At 38.6% G+C, this 18,991-nt stretch overlaps 1 protein-coding gene across 2 annotated transcripts; it reads right to left on the bottom strand.

Moving 5' to 3' along the window:
* Nucleotides 1–3,080: 3,080 nt before the first annotated feature.
* Nucleotides 3,081–18,286, bottom strand: rab24 (RAB24, member RAS oncogene family). Of its 2 annotated transcripts, none has more exons than XM_044221669.1 (9): nucleotides 17,723–18,286; nucleotides 16,252–16,462; nucleotides 15,360–15,428; nucleotides 14,393–14,471; nucleotides 10,323–10,390; nucleotides 9,379–9,478; nucleotides 7,411–7,461; nucleotides 5,265–5,324; nucleotides 3,081–4,012 (listed from the first exon to the last, which is right to left on the bottom strand). In XM_044221669.1, the coding sequence occupies exons 2-9, from the start codon at nucleotides 16,366–16,368 to the stop codon at nucleotides 3,942–3,944; spliced, it is 615 nt and encodes a 204-aa protein (XP_044077604.1). In that variant the 5' UTR covers nucleotides 16,369–16,462; nucleotides 17,723–18,286; the 3' UTR covers nucleotides 3,081–3,941. The 2 variants fall into 2 exon arrangements, with proteins under 2 accessions (XP_044077604.1, XP_044077603.1); XM_044221668.1 differs by having other exon boundaries at nucleotides 3,081–4,009; nucleotides 17,723–18,184.
* Between the last annotated feature and the right edge of the window lie 705 nt (nucleotides 18,287–18,991).

The following is an 18,991-nucleotide window of genomic DNA, read 5'->3' on the forward strand; positions in this document are numbered from 1 at the left end:
CGGTCCAGTGACAGTTTTGCTGGTTTCAAGGCTTATGGTAATGTCCCTTTTTGAGGGATTTTATTTTGTTTTCTTTCACGGCATGAGATGACACTTTGGAGATGAGACATTTGAAACCAGCAAAAATATCTGCAAGTGGAATAAGAAAAAGCTGGAAATACCAAAATGCAAAAACAAGGTTTTCAGCATGCCACAAATTCAGTTCTATAGATGCATTAATGCTAAGATTTGTGATGATTTACAATACACTTCATGATTTTACATACACTACTGTACAAAAGTTTTAGGCAGGGGTGGAAAAATGCTGTAAACTAAGAGTGCTTTCAAAAATGGAAGTTAATAGTTTATTTTCATCAACTAACAAAATGCAGTGAATGAACAGAAGAGAAATCTAAATCAAATCAATATTTGGTGTGACCACCCTTTGTTTTCAAAAAACAGCATCAATTCTTCTGGGTACACTTGCACACACTTTTTGAAGGAACTCAGCAGGTGGGTTGTTCCAAACATCTTCAAAAACTAACCACAGATCTTCTGTGGATGTAGGCTTCTGCAAATCCTTCTGTCTCTTCATGTGATCCCAGACAGACTCGATGATGTTGAGATCAGGGCTCTGTGGGGACCATACCATCACTTCCAGGACTCCTTGTTCTTAATGACATTGGCTGTATGTTTGGGGTCGTTATCCCTGATGGTATTGCATGATGAATAAGTATCTGCCTGTATTTCTCAGCATTGAGGACACCATTAATCCTGACCAGATCGCCAACTCCATTTGCAGAAATGCAGCCCCAAACTTGCAAGGAACCTCCACCATGCTTCACTGTTGCCTGCAGACACATTATTGTACTGCTCTCCAGCCCTTCGGCAAACAAATTGCCTTCTGCTAAATCCAAATATTTCAAATTTGACTCATCAGTCCAGAGCGCCTGCTGCCATTTTTCTGCACCCCAGTTCCTATGTTTTCGTGCATAGTTGAGTCCCTTGGCCTCGTTTCCATATCGGAGGTATGGCTTTTTGGCTGCAACTCTTCCATGAAGACCACTTCTGGTCAGACTTCTCCGGACAGTAGATGGGTGTATTTGGGTCCCACTGGTTTCTGCCAGTTCTGAGCTGATGGCACTGCTTGACATCTTGCGATTTCGAAGGGAAATAAGTTTGATGCGTTTTTCATCTGCTACACTAAGTTTCCTTGGCCGACGACTGCGTCTACAATCCTCAACGTTTCCTGTTTCTTTGTGCTTCTTTATAAGACCTTGAACAGCACATCTTGACACCCCAGTCTGCTTTGAAACCTTGCTGATGCAGTATAACTACCTTGTGTCTTGTTGCTGTGCTCAGTCTTGCCACGGTGTATGACCTGTGCCATGAAACCGTCTTCCACAACCTCACCTTGGTAGCAGAGTTTGGCTGTTCCTCACACAGATTTAAGCCTCCTACACAGCTGTTTCTGTTTCAGTTACTGACTGTGTTTCAACCTACATGTGAAACTGATGATCATTAGCACCTGTTTGGTATAACTGGTTGATCATACACCTGACTACCTACAAAACCCCTGACTTTGTGCGAGTGTATCGATAAGAATCGATGCTGTGTTGAAGGCAAAGGGTAGTAACACCAAATATTGATTTGATTTAGATTTTCCTTTTGTGCGCTCACTTCACATTTTGTAAATTGATTTTTTTAAAACTATTAGTTATATAAGCATTCTTAGTTTACAGCATTTTTTCACACCTGCCTAAAACGTTTGCACAGTACTGTATATTGTGATTATTTTGCCTTTTTTTCACTCAAATGCATAAAAAGCTCAGACATTATACATAGAGGCAAAAAAACCCAACTGTGCATCAATCACTATAAAAATTTAAGGGCTTTGAAACATTTTAACAAGCTTTTAATTTTACAGAACATATTTGTACTTTACATTGGTCTGTCTTAAACAGCCCTCAATAAAAAATATTGTGCATCAAAATATCAACACATGGAGCATCAACACATCAAAGCAGCAACATGGAGGAAACTGTTATTGTGTCTATTTATTTCTCCCCCCATCTTCCTGGCAACACAACTTAAAAGGCAATAAATTAGTGACTTGAGTCTTGAAGTTAAATATAGCTGTAAATATTGTTCTGAGAACATTGAGATGACAGTCAGTACTATATAACAACATTCACCCACGATGTTTTTGTCCTGTGTTGGTGAAATCTGGAGTTTCTCACAATGAAGAGGAACTTTGATCACCTTTCTGTAGAAGTGGAGTTTTTTTAAAAACCTTTCAGAGCTCGTCTTCGAACGGACATTTCACTGCTACAGTGACGACTGAAAGAAAATTTCCAAATGTGTACTTTGCATTTGAAATTACAAAATAGAAATGCAGAAAACTGTCCTTAAAAATTTCTTTCATTCAGCCATGCAATTTAATTACAGCGATCTAAGCATTTTAGCATCGGCCACCTTAAAATTAGCTTTTTTTGGTTTGTTTTACTTTTGACAGAATCATAGCTTATGCTGCAAAAGATAACATATCAGATACATGTTGTACGTGCTGTCACCATGGATGTATTATAAGAACTGGATACTGAACTCCAAGATGGCACCCATTCATCTGAATGAAGGTTGCCCCGTGTTGTGCGCCCCACTGCACATGCTCATTAGTGTTTCTCCTGCTGGCCCCGCCCACGTGTTCCCACTCAGCTAACTTTACATTCAGATGACCTCACGCAAATAAAAAATAGCTTTTCTGGGCTCTGGGGAAGTTTTACAAATGTAAAACTTCCATGGATTAAAAAGTCTTTATACAAAGAGTAATAATTAAACCCTGTTAGGTGACCTGTCAACAGTTTTATAGATAGGTCTCTATTATAATAGAAGTCTATGGGGAGAAGGTTTTGTGGATCATTGTGGATTTCACATTGCAGGACCGTGAGTGACCACTGGGGCAAATTAGCAGCAAGGATGCGTGGCGGCGTCATATCCAGCTCTGTTAATACATCCATGGCTGTCACATGGCAAAAGTCGTGGTGAACGCCTAAGAGCAAAAGCTCTGAAAGTGGATTTTGGACACACACACACACACACACACACACACACACACACACACACACACACACACACACACACACACACACACACACACACACACACACACACACACACACACACACACACACACACACACACACGGTCCTGCCATTTCTACTGCGGGTATAAGGCCTTAATAAAGCTCATTGGTATCATTTAATTCATGCATTATACCAGATTTGCAAAGGTATAAGACAAATTTCAGTTAAGTATGAGTGTTTTGTTTGACAGATTGTAGCCTAGTTGGCTTTACTCCATTCGTGTAGGCTTCATGGAAGATGTGCAGGACTAACAGACAGGTTTCCACAACAAGGTTAAATAGAGTTGGAGGTAAACAAAAAATAACTGCTGTAAACAAACCATTCACCCTCCTGAAGCACTGCACTCACTACAACAGTAAACGGCCTCAGTCAAGTTTCAAGTCCGTGTTCAGTGGGATCCCTCTTTTTAACCGTAGGTCATCTTCTAACCACAGCACAGCTCCTGATTGTGTGACACCGCAGCTTTAGGGATATGTTTACTTCCACGGTCCAGCTCAGAGGAAGCTACAGAAGAAAAGGGACCAGCTGATAAAACACGGGACCATAACTGGGTGAAAAGTGTGAGTGTTGGTTTTTAAATCCCTCTCCAGCCAGTAGCAGTTGCAGCAGAAGTAGATCCTCTTCCGTGCAGCCCTCAGTTCTTTATGGCACAAAAGAAATAAACATATCTAACAATGTATAAACAGTACTGCTCGATTTCTTTTTCTGTGATTTAGATTCCAGTTCCAAGAGCCGACATGACACCCATCCAGCATTATCCAGGTTTTACTCCAGCCGAGGGAAGGTGACCACTTCTGTTTCCCTTCCTGTTGCTCAGCATCAGTTGTTATGGCAACAGGAGTAGAAATATGAGTCTTTCTTCTGGCCCAAGTCCACGCCTGTTTCTTCTGCTGAAACACAGGAAAATACTTTGTTTAAAATCTTGTATTTAGCAGCTTTGCGATCAGTTCAGGAGGCAGATTTTCTATGAAGTTGAAGAAAACCTGCCTCAGATACTTTTTCCATTAACACATTACATATCGTTTATCATGGTTCCTGCAGGTTTCAACAAGTTAAATTTAAGGCTATTTGACCTTTTTAAGACCATTATGAATGCAATTTAAGGCCTATTTCACATCCATACTGGAAAATCAGCTTTATGTTTTTCTGACTTCCCATGTAATGTCTTTATAGTCAAAGTTCCTAATTTGAGCATTTTGAGCGCAGCAGGCTTTAAATTCGTTATTTTCAACAGGCTTAAACCAAGCACTAAATGCGCTGTTCTCGAGCCAGATCTCGTTGAATTTGCACTTACCCATATAAGATGAAAGTAACGTTAACAGAAACAATTTTAACTTATTACTTCTAGAAGTAGCTATTTTTTTGATGAGAGTAGACACCACGCTAGCCCACGCACCACATCGCGACACACTAGCTGGGTGTACTCCGATAAATTCTGTCGGGGCGGCACAGTTTGCATTAGTGATTATTGGTTCCATGTTGGTTTAGTTTTGTAGTTGTTACAGCGAAAGAGACTGACGTTAATGCAACTTTATAAAAGTAACATTAACTTCATAATTCAATCAGTTTTTAAGACCTGGAAAAATCTTAATTAAGACATTTTAAGGCCTAAAATTCAGATTATTGGATTTAGACTTTTTAAGGACCTGCAGAAACCCTGTTTATGCACTTTGTTTTTTGTAGAGATCAAAGCAAGATATAACGTGTTAATTAGTGACCTTTAGGATTTTGTTACCTTCAGACAGAGCCAGGCTAGCTGTTTCCCTCTGTTTCCAGGCTTTATGCTAAGCTAACCAGCTGCTGGCTGCAGCTTCATATTTAGTGTACAGACATGAGAGTGATATCGGTCCTCTCATCTAACTCTCTGCAACAAAGTGAATACGTGTATTTTCCCAAAATGTCGAAATATTCCTCTCTTTTTTTTTTTTTTTCTTCACAAAACTACTTCAGTCACTTTTGATGTTTACAACCAAGTCCAACACTATAACTGCCTTCAAAGAAAGACTCTCCGAAAGTGTGCCGCTGTAACCTCAGACCTGCAGTTACATATCTGGGCTCCATTTCTACGCTCTAACCCTTTAACACAACTATAAATCCCCTTTAAGATTACACAAAGTGAGTTTACGTGAATAAAACACTTACCTGTCATATACTGGAAGGCAGTGCTGTTGTAATCCTCAGCAACTTTCTGGAACAACTCATCTGTCAAGCAGAGGACGAATGAGTCAGTTTCCATCAGTTCATTCACACATCACGACCTGATAAAAACAGGTCCACTGACATTCCTAATACCTGGTTTACTGCATGCAATAACTATTCAACAGCTGGTTTCAAACAAGCAGTATGTTTGACCAGAGAGGCTCCTTCATCCATTAAGCTAAGTGCACTTTCACCATTACGTGCTCTATGCCAGAATACATCACCAACACTGAAGACAAACAAGCCATTACTCTTGTTCTCGAGCAGAATCTGACTACATCTAGACCAACACTACCACAAGTTACACAGGTTAATGTGTGTTTCAGGTAGTGGCACACTGTAATACTGTATCGTATCATGTTCACTAACAAAAAAAGATTAAACATATATATGTTTAAATATATGAAGCGCTTTGAGTAGTCAGAAAGACTAGAAAGGCTTTATGCATTTATATTAATTGCAGCAGCAGAAATGCACTGTAATTTTTTATTTCTGTAAACTGCCTGTGTTGAAACACACATCAGAAGTAGTTGTCAGGTAGGAAACTCTTTGTCAAGTAGGAAACTCTTAGAAATGAAGTATATTTTACCATAAAAAATAAGAACATTTTGATATTTCCTTCAACAGGAGGAGAAAGTGTACAAATAAAAAGAACCTGACAAAGATCGTGCTGAAACAACACATTGTTTGACTTTCCACTGGTTTCACTTTAAGTTTCTCTTTATTTAATATATATATATATATATATATATTTTTTTTTTTATAAATAATGTCTTTTTACAGGGATTTGGTCCTGCTGATTGCTCTGTGCTTCTGTCAAAAAGGCCAAATCCTAATGACTCTTCTGGCTGAAGAGTCCACACTGAGGGTTATTTTCTGTGCTTAGAATAACACTTTATTCTCTTAATTTACTTTCTTAAAGTCGTCTCCATCTACTTATTACAATACGTTGTGGGCTTTAAGAGAAGACTGACTCTTCAGCAATCACCCTGTGTCTTCTACTTCCTGTCTGTGGTCTTTTCTTGAAGAGGCCAATGTCTCCTATGTCTCAACTTGACTCCTGTCTTACATGTTTATACAGTTTCCTTTTCACAATCATTCAAGGGTCACAGGATTATTGCCAAAGAGCAACCACTTCAGTATTGCCCTCCATAATATTGTTTAAATGTGTGCAATCAAAGAATATATGTTATTAAGTTCTCGTGCTTTCATTTGCATATATACCACTGCTGAGAAATATATTTTTAACAGAGTAACTGCGAATGAATAAATTCAAGTTTAAAGCTCATTTGAATTTGTTCAACTAAAGTCCTCAAAGCCTGATTGGCCAACAGCAGCAGCAACTCCTTCTATAGCTCTTTTCAGACAGTGAATATGCAACATTGCTGCCCTTCATCTATCTGTTAAAGTAAGACATAAGCGTCCATTACAACAATTTTCTTTATGGCTTTTTTCAAACATGACTGGACCGTTAAGGAAAGAGGCACGTGCTTGTGCAATATTTGGCAACTGGTGTGTGAGAGGGAGCAGTGTCACAGCTGAGTTTGAGTGTTTTCAGTTCTTTCAAAGGCTGCATCAGTGATGAAATTTAAAACTTATTTTTCAGTCAAAGCCTCAATTAATTACCATCATGAGCACATGGGACACTCACCCCTTCTTCTCACAATGATACTATGACATTTTCTCATCAGTTTCATCATTTATTAGATCATTCTGCTGCATATTTTATGAACGGTCCACAAGCATAGAATGACGAGATGTTAACTTGCCACGAATGAAAATCGAAAATATACGTGTGAAGTATTGTGGTTGTAGTTTTTCCTCGCACCGCGAGGTACTAATCTGTGACTTCAACGGTGTCTTTCCTGAAGAATTAGCTGTATCTGCTATGTTGGGTTCCTGAGCTCTCCTCTACATTTCTCTTGTGATAATCAAGAATGTTTATGTGCTTAAAAAGTGCCAAGATTTTTCAATATCAGAGTTTTGAAGAAAACCCATTTCCTCAGTTGACCATGAATAACTACAGCTGTGATTGCAGCCAGCCACCAGTGTTAAATCCGTTCTGCAGATGACTGAAGGTGTGACTCACCAACATTACTTCCTGTTTTACTGGAGGTCTCGAAATTCTGCGCACCAATCTCTGTGAAAGCAAACCAAAACAGTAATCTCAGTCAGGCTGTGGCACAAATGTGTGAAAGAGGAGATAAGTTCTGTCCACATTGCAATTCCTACAAATCACACACAGAGGCTGATAGAGGTCAAGTTGAATTTAAGACTTTTAAAGACCCTTTTTTAATGCCACATAGAATGCAAGTTTATACCTGTTTCACACTCATACCGGGCAAAGTATGAAAGCATGATGGAAAACCAGCAGAGACGATTTGGCCAAGAGTTAGGCCCTTTTAGGAAGCCTTTTCAGTACTTCCCAGCGATATATAACAATTATTCCTAATAATAGAATATATTTAATTCAAGCGACAGAAAATGGATGGATAGATTAATCAATTTTAAAATTAAACATTTTTTTAAGATAATTTTTGCTCAAACACCTGCCCATTCTGAGACGATGAGCTTCCTAGCTACTGTAGCTACCAATAGTGACAGTGTTTGCTGCAGGTCTGATGGGGATGACTGAAACTCCACAAAAACAGAATTAAACAGCCTCCTGTGAGCACAATCTACCGTCACACCAGTCTCACTTTCAAGGCGTAAAACGTCTGACAGCCTGCGATCGGATACAAAAACATTTTATAACCAACATTTCTGTCTACGGCACGCAAGAGGAAATATTTAAGACTTTTGTAAATTAGATTCAAGACTAAAGTATTTTTTGAGGAAACTAAATTCAATACTTCGTAAGACTTTTCAAGACCTGCAGATCCCCTGTTAAGGGTGTTTCACATGCGCACATGTGCATGAAAAAGGAGAGGAAAAGCATCACTGTGGCTGCAGCACAGCAGGATGAAAGCAAGTGTGATTTAAACTAAATAAAACTTAGACTGAACTTCCAAACTACAACTTTTTCCCACAGCTGAGAAATATCTGTAAATATCAAACACACAGTAAGAAAAAACAGATTTTTTCTTACTGATTACCGTCTTCATCAGACACATTCACAGTTGATAGTGTGAAATACGCTGTCAGACAGTGAACCAACTGTCCCACACCAAAAGGCAACAGTGGAAGTGTAGTTGACCATCTGCCGACTCACATCGCACCACAACCTGTGACACTTCTGAGGAGGGTGTCACGACTACAACTGAAACTGTCAAAGTAAACAAACACTCGCCTGTCAGTAAGAAAAAGCTGATTTGCCCCCTACTGAACCAGTTTATCCAATATATATACAAAAAGTATGCCAACGTGCCAACAAAATGTAGAAAAAAGTAACATTTTTTTAAAAAAGTTTAGAGCCGAAACGACAAGTCGATTGATCGATCGACCGACCGAAAATTTTAATTTTAAGGAAAAATGCCAAATATTCACTGGTTCCAGCTCCTCAAATGTGAACATTTGCTGTATTTTTAAGTCTTCTATGATATTAAACTAAATATGTTTGGGCTTTTGGTCTGTTGGTCGAACAAAACAAGCAATTTGACTTACTACACAGTTAATTTAACAATTAAGAAAATAATCAAAAATTAATCATGAATGAAATCAATCATTAGTCGCAGCCCTAATACATTTTTTAAATGTAAGCGTAATATCACTAAAGAGATTTCTTATATAGTATATAAACAAATAAGGGCACGCATACAAATATGATACCAAAATAACCACATCAATCTGTTGTTTGTGTAAACGTACTGAAGAAGCATTGGCAGCCTTGTGATAATACCCTCATCTCAATGAAGGCTGCATGACAGTAATGTACAGTATGAATTACATGCAGTACTGTACATTATTAACTGATATTTTTTGCATGAAACTGACCTCTGACCAGGCAAATTACAGGGGAGTGATTAACTTTACATGTAATTCTCTTTACATATCCACAGTTCCATAAAGCTAACAGATATGCGTACAAGTATAATGACCAGTAAGAGACTGTAATTACCTTCAGCAAAGTCCTGAGCATCGTGGTAGTCGATTTGACGCAGGCTCCGATCTCCTTCAACCAGGTCGTTCTTAGTGCCACACAGGTAGATCTTACAGTGCTGGAGTACACAACGCAGTGAGTGACACGCACAGAGGTTCAACATGTAACTTTGAATTTTATAACTTCAACTAGCTGATTATGCATTTATGCCTTGACTTTAAAGACAGCCAGACAACCACTTAGACGCAACTCTATACATTGCACACAGTTACAGACATGCATTCAGAAGCTACAGAAAACATTTACATCATTAAACACAACAGGATGTGTTTAAATACCATGTTAAAACGGTAATGAAACAGCATAGTCATCTATCTTATGTGTTAAAAAACACATTTGTCATATATATATTATATTATATTATTATATTATACACATATGGCTGAGTGTCGAACCTCAATACTTTGTTTTTGGTATTGACTGAAATGTGTCCACTGGCATCAAATGTCTTGTTTCCTTATTCTTTCATCCGATATTTCCTGGTTTAATATGTTGTCAAATTTTAGACTGCATTTTATTTTGGCAAAGTTCTTGTAAACCAACTCGTGTTTAAACAACATTTAACGTTTGAGACGTTTATTTTAAGGATTTTGTAGAAAAACATCATCATATTGGTATCGGTACCAAAGCTTAGGTGTCTAATCGCCACCCAAATGCTACCCAACCCGTCATATGTACATAACAACCACTTTTGCTGCACAACAACCACAGTGACTGCATTCACACAGAGGAACAAAGACACAAAGAAATCTAATCACACGTTTTTACTGCTCCTGTATTTTTTCCTGTATCGTCATGAACTGGTAAGAAGCTATATAACGATAGTGTAGGGTAACTGTTCTGTAACTATTTATGAAAAACCTCTTATTACATTTAACTTTACACTAGAAAAGCTCTCTTACTTCCTCACAGCTCTGCAGCTCCTTCACCCAGAACCGAGCTCGCTGGAAGCTGCTGCTGTCAGTCAGATCTGAAAGACAAAAATGACAAAACACCACCAATTTTAGTCTCCAACAGCAGTCTGACACTGTGTATACAGATGTTTAGTATGTCACACACTTTTCCATATTCTCCTCAAGATATGTATATAAACACAACCCTGCACACAGTGCACAAGAAGAGCGATTTTAAAACAGATATTAGAATCCACAAGCAATGGACCAGTTCTTACTATTTCAGTGATTTTTCTCAATGGAAAGTCACATGAAAGGAGTAATGGGATATAAAGGAAACTCTGAAGTAACTGATCAAGTCACTGATTTGTGCAGTAAGGGTTAACAGTAAAACAAACAAACAAAACTACATTGGATAACAGAAACAACTGGATGGAAAACAGTGATAAAATGAAATCTACAGAAAGAAGATGGAAGGTAACGAAGAAGAAGGCCAGCAGACTTGACAGAAGATGTTAAATAAAACATGACAGCAGTGTGAGTAATCTGCTGGGAAATGCCATCCGCTATTTCCTAAGAGACAAACTTCCCCTATGTGGAAGAAAGAAACAGATGTAAAAACCATTCAGAAAATACTGCACATAGCAAGCCTTAACTGGTTTGTTTTATTAAACATCATCAAGTCTTATCATACTGTGTCTTCATATCCTTTATGAGCTGCTTCCTGCTGCTGCTCTGATCGCTGTTCTCGTCCTCTCTGGGATCAAAATGTTCATCTTATCTTCACTCTTGATGCTGTGCGCTGCCCTGATCTGTATCTTGACTCGTTCATTTTCACAGGAACTTAACATCCACCGCTGTACACCCAGCCTTGCGTCTCAGCACTGATGTATTGTAAGAACCAGGACATTTAACTGGTATTCAGTTCAATCCCCTAGTCAAGGTAAGGCCAATGGTGAGGTTACTACATGAATGGGAGCTGTTGAAAAGATAAACAGTATCTGGGCTTTTAGACCAGTGAATTCCAACACTTTTGTTTAACGTACCGCCCCAAGGACATCAGATGAGCGCAAGTACCCCTTCACTGACCCCCACTGTCATGCTCCAAATGTGTTTATTTGAATGGATATTAAACTAGATGTTATTTACACTTAGGTTAGGTCTCTTTTTTTCCAGTGGGTTTGGTTAAGTTTGCATTCATACCACTTAAGGTATGATCACATTACACTTCCGTCCTACGAATATTCTTTCTATTGAAGCCTAAATGACGGTTAAATCCAAGCATACTTTTTCTGTTTCTGTGCGATCTCACCTTTGTTCAACTTTGACCAAGCGAATGTGCTAGGTTGGCCAATAGAAACACTCGTGCACCGTGTTTGGAAATGGAGAAGTTATTATTCCTGTTTCAAGTGTTTCATCGCTACATTTAGTACATTGTCACACTACCAGGCTACAAACTGCAGCCTCGCTCTCATACACTGTTTACGGATTGTGAACACTCTGATCAATATTATTTAATATATTTATATTATTACCTGCATCAGAAACATGCAGGTCATTTGAGGATCAATTTCGTAGGACGGAAATGTTATGTGATCGTACCTTAAGAGTGGCAAAAGCTGGCAGTTTCAACCATTTATCCATTACTTTTAGCTATCTATTTTGACTTCTCTGTATTTACACATTCTCCATTGCAGTACGTGGTGTTACAGCTGACTTAGGTAGGCGGGAGGCATGTCCAGCTGGTAGTTCATTGGTCATTGTGACAATAAATATACTTAAGATCAGCTTCACAACAATTAGTAATCCTTTAATATTAGTAATTAGTAATTTGTGTGTTTATTTTTCCCCTAAATACATATATATGTACATATATTTTTTTGCCAAATCACAATTTCTATTTTTCAAATTAGCTGAGCTTCTCAACAGTCTTTCAGCGTACCACCTGGCAAACTACAGAAGTAACCCCTGAGGAACAAGTACTCCTGATTGGGAAACATGGTGTTAGACTACAGAGGCTTTTAAGTTGTATCACAAATCTTAAGTGACCCACATCTGCTGTATTTGCATCTGTGGAAGAATTCAGTAAATTCTTGTCGATTTTTAAAAAAATGAAGATTACTGTAATGCAGTAAACTGTATCATGCAAGTGACCTGCAAAATGGTGGTGTGCACAGACACAGCGGCTCGATGCTCTCGCGCTCCTTTGCTACTCAGTTTCGTTGCAATGACAATAAAGGAATTCTATTCTATGCGTGATCAGGCCGTGCTTTATTAAATTCCCCACATCTGGAAAGCTCCAGATAGAAGTGTACAGGAAACCAACACATACGGATCAATACTTGCTCTTTGACTCACACCATCCACTACAGCACAAGCTGGGTGTAATCCGGACATTACAACACAGAGCCCAAGAAGTGCCCACCGGCTCAGAGGGTAAGAAGAAAGAGGAAAGGCATGTCCAGAATGCTCTCTCAGCCTGTGGTCCTACTTGGGCTCTCAACAAAGTTAAAAGAGCCAAAAACAGGACAAAAGTGTAACTGAACCAAGAAGGAACGGTGTCTCCATTCCTTATGTATCTGGACTGTCTGAAAAACTACAAAGGATCTTTAGACAGCACGATGTTCCTGTTTTCTTTAAACCAGGCAACACTTTAAGACAGAAACTCGTTCACCCTAAGGACAAGTTACCCACACAGAAACAGAGCAATGTAGTCTACTCCATTCAGTGCAGTGAGGAAAACTGCAAAGAACGGTACATAGGCGAGACCAAACAGCCACTTCACAAAAGACTTTATCAGCACAGACGACACGCTAACTCAGGATTACAGAGCGCCGTGCATTTGCATCTAAAAGCTACAAACCACACATTTGAAGACAGCGAGGTGAAGATTCTAAGTAGAGAGAAGAGTTGGTTTGAACGGGGCGTCAAGGAAGCCATTTTTGTGAAAAAAGAGAAACCCCTCTTTGAACAGAAATGGTGCTCTGAGATTGAATCTGCCCAAAGTCTATCAGAGTGTATTATCACCTTGGTCACGCCAATCACATGCTAATCAGGTACTTAACAGTGATGAAGTAGATGCAGCCAGAAAACAATAGGCCTGATTACTGATTACTGGGCCATCTTGGAAACTATTAGGTCAGTTTCAGGTGAAACTAGCTATCAACAGATACTCAGGCAGATTCCTTCCTGAGGGCAGGGCTTATGTAACAGAGTAGCTTAAATTTCTAGTTCCTGTCCCATTTTTTCACAATTGAGAATGACTTCCGGATGGGAGCCGAAACGTCTTGATTCTGAAAACAGTGTCCAGATGACTACGACTGAAACCTTTTCTATGATAGAACACTCCTGGACGAATGAGGGACTACACCGTCTTAAATTCCCCACAGTAACTTTGTTTACATTCTTTTGTTGACTTTGTGATAGAGAGCAACGATGGGAAGGTTCGCCTTATCTCTTTTCTGAATAGGAGACTACTGGCGTCAGTCAATAGCCAAAATAATTGTGTTTACATTCTTTAATTCAATGTGACAGTGGTGAGCAAAAGGTTTGCAGTGGAGATGTGTGTTACTGAAAAGGGGAAGATAGAGTCTTTCTTCAACTTGCTTCACTATCAAAAATTTCTACTGGCCCCAGACACTCGTAGCAGAAAACACAAGCAGCCCAAGCTGACCAATCACAGTTCTTGTGGTCTCCATGTGGTATATCCATAGCCACTGTAATCCTAGCTACAGTAGCTATGTTGTACAGAGGTTTAACCTGCTGAGACTGAGCAGAGTCCAGAGTCTCTAAACGTAGTCGCTGAAACGTAACTTCAAGCCAAAGCCAGATACTGTTGTTAGCTCGCTAACAAGTTGACAGCAATTATAAAACAAATTCACCTGAAATAAGTATCAGCAGCACAATGTTCAGTTCCTCATTGAAAACAGCACAAAAAGTAACCTTGTGCATTCAGTTCTCTTTACAGTGAAGTTGCTAATTTAGAAATGCATCCAGCTGTTCTCAGCTGTTGTTTCCCAGAGGCTGAGTTATGACACCTGAAGCTCTCCATAAGATGATTAGGAACAATGTAGATTTACCATAGCAGACTAAGGCTGCCCGGGCTCCTCTGTAGTAGATTCTGCTCATAGCTTCGTAGCGCTCTGATCCAGCTGTGTCCTGAGTGTGACAGAAGAGAAGAGTGGGACACAGGAAAGAAAAACTGAGATCTCAGATCTGATGTTACAATTGTACACAGTCAACTTTCCTACAACCCCCATGCAGGCTTTAAATGCTGTGTAATCCCCAGTGTGACAAGCTCTGCAGCTCCAAGCCAATTTCCCTTCAGGAATCACCTAAACCGGTGATTCAGAAACTGCTCAACTGTTACTCAAATTTACATTAAGTGCTTATTTTCTCACACATTTAATCACAGTCTAATTAAGCTACAGATAGTTAAAAGTAGAATGCATAACCGAGGACAGTCAATCATTTTCAACACACTATGGTTAAGGTACCTTCTTAATTATTTAAATTAGATTAAAAGTTTATACAGTGAGATCATTTGTGTAGCGGCTGACTTTTTTACTTTAACCAAAGCTCCAACATTTCCTCTGGAAAATTTAAATAAATTCTAATATTTTTTTCATCCTGAATGTAAACCACTCAGTGCTTATTGGAAACTGAAATAAAAAAAGATTAAAAAAATATACACTGGTTATGGGTTGATTTGATCCATTTTTCTTTTTTTTTTTTTACTGTCCATCTCGAGTCCGACAATGTCTTATAGGAGTGTAACGCCAAATCAGTGGAGTGCTCTTTTAATCTTTGGGGTACTGTATATTTTTGCTTCCTGGAGAAGAACAGTTTCCTCCAGAAAAGTCATCCTGCACTCTGCTGCCGGCTCATTCAACTGTTTGCTGCTTTTAAAGAGAACAACAGGAGCTGTTCTGATGCGACTGGCTTTTAGGCTTTTATTGAGGCACACTTTCAGATCTTGCCTGGCTAGAGCTGGCACTGATGCAGTGCACACAGACTCAAATCAGGCATATATCATATCTAACTCACCCATATTCCCAGGGTAATCACTTTTTCTCCCACCTGGATTGGTTTGGCAACAAAAGCAGCACCGATAGTCTGTCAGGAAGAGAAAACAAGTGCAGTAAAGCATCAGACACTCATGGGGGGAAATGTTGGGAGTTCCAGACTGTGGGTAGCTCATCATATTGTGCTACGCTAACATGGAGATTTGGCTCGAATCCAGGTTGTAAGTTGTTTTCATTTACATTTTCATTGCAGTTGGCTGTGAACTGGTATATTTATTTAGCCATTTTAACTGGTAATGAATCAGCAAATATTGCACACAAACGCCAAAAGAAGGTGAGATAATTTATTGCAACACATGGTATCATAGTTATATTTGGTTAAAGTATTTAAATTACAGGGAATATAACCATCTGATCATCCAAACATGTGGAAAATTGCTCCACAGCAGACATCTATTCATACTAACCATATTCTAACTGGTTCAAGTTTGGCTTTCTGGGAATCTGGGAAGTCACTGCACTCAGCCCAGAAATTGTTACAGCACGTAACTCCCCGTAATTAATTGTGCAAAAAGTGAAGGTCTGAATACTTTGCGGAGCCACTGTATCACATGGTGTATTCTTAAACAGGGCACAAGGGAGGCAAGGAGAGGCAATAGCTTCAACGTTAATATGTAAGATTCTTACAAAATGCTTGTCTAATCTGCTTAAAGAAACATATCGAAACATTACTGCATCCCGAGTTTCTATCAGTGCTTTTATGCTTTAAGATAATCACAGACTTGAGCCTTTATTACCACAACCTCCCCGGGGCTTTAGATGAAAAAAAAAAATGCCTTTCATCCAGGCAGCAGGCAGGGAGGGAATGAGTAACGGGCTGACATGGAAATTTAAGCGGAGCAGCTGACACTCACGTTCTGGTACGGGCCGACCAAGAAGCGATGATGAACATATCTCTCCACCAGGCTGGTCTTCCCCACACTCTCCTTTCCCAGCATCACCACTTTGGCATCCACACGCATTGCACTCATAGTAAATGAGTTTGGAAAAGCCCAGGACGAGACCGCAGCAGAGCAAACAGTAGGAGGGGAGGGGGGGAGTTAATGTACAAGGCTGCTCAGTGTGCTGTGTGATAAAAAGACAGGATACACAACAAATGAGTGGCAATACTAATGAAGTCGTAAATACAATTACAATTATTGTACAATTAATTATTTCTTATACAATTTGCCCTTCGTGAGAAACTGAGATTTATAATTACTGCATTGAAAACGATGACAAATGTGTGTTTTTTGAGAATAATCATAAAACTTAACTCCATAATTACTGGGAATGACCAAATTCTTTTCTGGGATTATTTATTTTTTACTTCCTCTTATCTGTAGAATCTGCTGTGTCTTTTATTTCTACACTTCAGAGGTCAAGTTAACTCTACCGTCACCTTCGTAAGAAATCTGCTCATAATTTTAAGATTTCATACTTATACCATTTCTTTTTATTTCTTTTTTTAGTGCTACTTTTACATAGTTTGTTCTATTTTATTGTTTATATTCTATTCTAATTTAAATATTTGAATATATGTTTATACATTTTTTTGTGTGTGTAGCATAGATGGGGCTACAACTGCATTTCATTGTGCAACCTTTTATTTAATAATGACAGTAAAACTGAACCATAACCTAACATGAAGTGTTCAAAAGTGAAACCAAACTGTAATTGCCACAACTTTGTCTTTCCCTCCAAAGTGTAATTAAGGACTGCCACTAAAGAATATGTCATAATCAATAAAGTATTTCTGATTCTGATAATAACGGTACATGCCTATTATGAGTTACCAGAGTCCGGTCATGTTTTAAATATCTAGTTTCAATTGACAAACAGTCCAAAAACCCAAAGTATTCACTTTAAAAGATGTGAATATGACAAGAGCAGTAAATGTTATATAAACTGTATTTGTGCTTGACAAATTACTAAATAATACTGATAACAATAATAATAATAAAGCATTGTACTCAAACTGATCAAAGTTTTAATGGAGTTTGGCGTTTCAGCACTACTGTAAATGTGGTAATTTGCCTTATTTAAAAGCAAAAATAAAATGTTACACGTTTTATTTTATACCCGTTTGACTTTTCCAAATCCCTCATACTTTTTTCTCAATACTTTTAGCTCACATGTTGTCCCTGCAGATTGTTGTACTTTGTCTAAAAAAAAGCATAAAAACGTGACGTTTTATTAAATTACATAAAAGTTATCTGTCGTTCAACAAACATGACATAGCCAAAAACACCAGCCTGACATTAACGTTAGCTTCAGGTAATCAGGGTTTGAGAGCTCAGCTAACCTAGCTAACTTCAGCACCATATAGAGACACTCAAAACTCACCTGGTAGCTAGCTTGACTCAACAAATCTTTCTCAACATCTGATCTTCTCCAAGCAGGAGCCAAACCGGGGCTGTCATCCGTGCCTACCAAACCTGTTTTAAAATAAAGGCGGTAACAGCTAAATCGCTTGTCATCTCTGCCGTGAATTGCTAAGCACCGGCTGTTGTTTGGATACTGAAAGTGGCAGCTAGCTAGGATAACGTTACTGCCACTGTTGCGCAATAACTGAAATTACACGCGAGTCGTCAGTTGGATAACGTTACAGAAAGATAATAAAAGCCTGGCATTGTTTCTAGCTGACAGGAGCTCGATTTTTCTGAAAACAAGCCCAACTAATTGACGGGAATCAGCTGGCTGGAGACAGAGCTGTTAAACGTTTCTGAGGGGGGAAAATCTCCATCTGAGCTTTGTTTGTTTGGGTGGGAACCAAAGAGGCGTCAGAGGCGGTTTCCAGGAGACGGAAGTGACCGAATTACACGAGACAATCACCGGATGTATGGAACCAATGTTTAATAACAATCTAAATACAAAAATTTAATTATTATAAATATATGTATTAAATTTGCATTTAAATTGTGCATTAGAAAACTCAAAGTAAAAATAATCATTTGATTTAAAATGTCAGAAAATGTTGAAAAATATTTGTCACAATTTCCCCCAAAAAACAAGGTAACTACTTCAGATGTCTTGTTTTCTCTGACCAACACTCCAAAATCCTGAGATATTGAGTTTACAATCATAGAAGACAGAGGAAACCAGAAAATATTCACCTTTGAGGAGCAGGAACCAGACAATTTTGATTCAAAATGATTAATTGATTATCAAAATAGTTTCCAATAAATTTTCTGTCAATCGACCAATCAATTAATTGACTAATCATTAAAGCTGTGATATATATTACATGTACATGTTGTTTACATAAATGATTAATTTGGGGATTTTGCAAAAGCAAAAGAGAAAAACTGTAAAATAATTTGTCACATCCTATAATCTCAGATATAATTAAAAAATATTGATACTGATACCAACAAGCCAACTACCTATCACCTTCTTCATTTGGTTGGGGGGACACCAATCAAATTCCAGGGAGGGCCTGTGCCACCCCTGGCCACCACTCTGTATTAGGGGTGTCCAAACTATGAGTTATTTTAAAATTAAAATTATATTTGGCCCCCTGACTATATTAAAATGCAGTTCTTATTGTGAACGTGTCACGATCACTATACGTGTTCTCTATTTTGTTATTGTGTTTTGTCCAATGTTGCTGTG

This window comes from Siniperca chuatsi, linkage group LG14 (assembly GCF_020085105.1).
Source record: "Siniperca chuatsi isolate FFG_IHB_CAS linkage group LG14, ASM2008510v1, whole genome shotgun sequence".
Taxonomy (NCBI): domain Eukaryota; kingdom Metazoa; phylum Chordata; class Actinopteri; order Centrarchiformes; family Sinipercidae; genus Siniperca; species Siniperca chuatsi.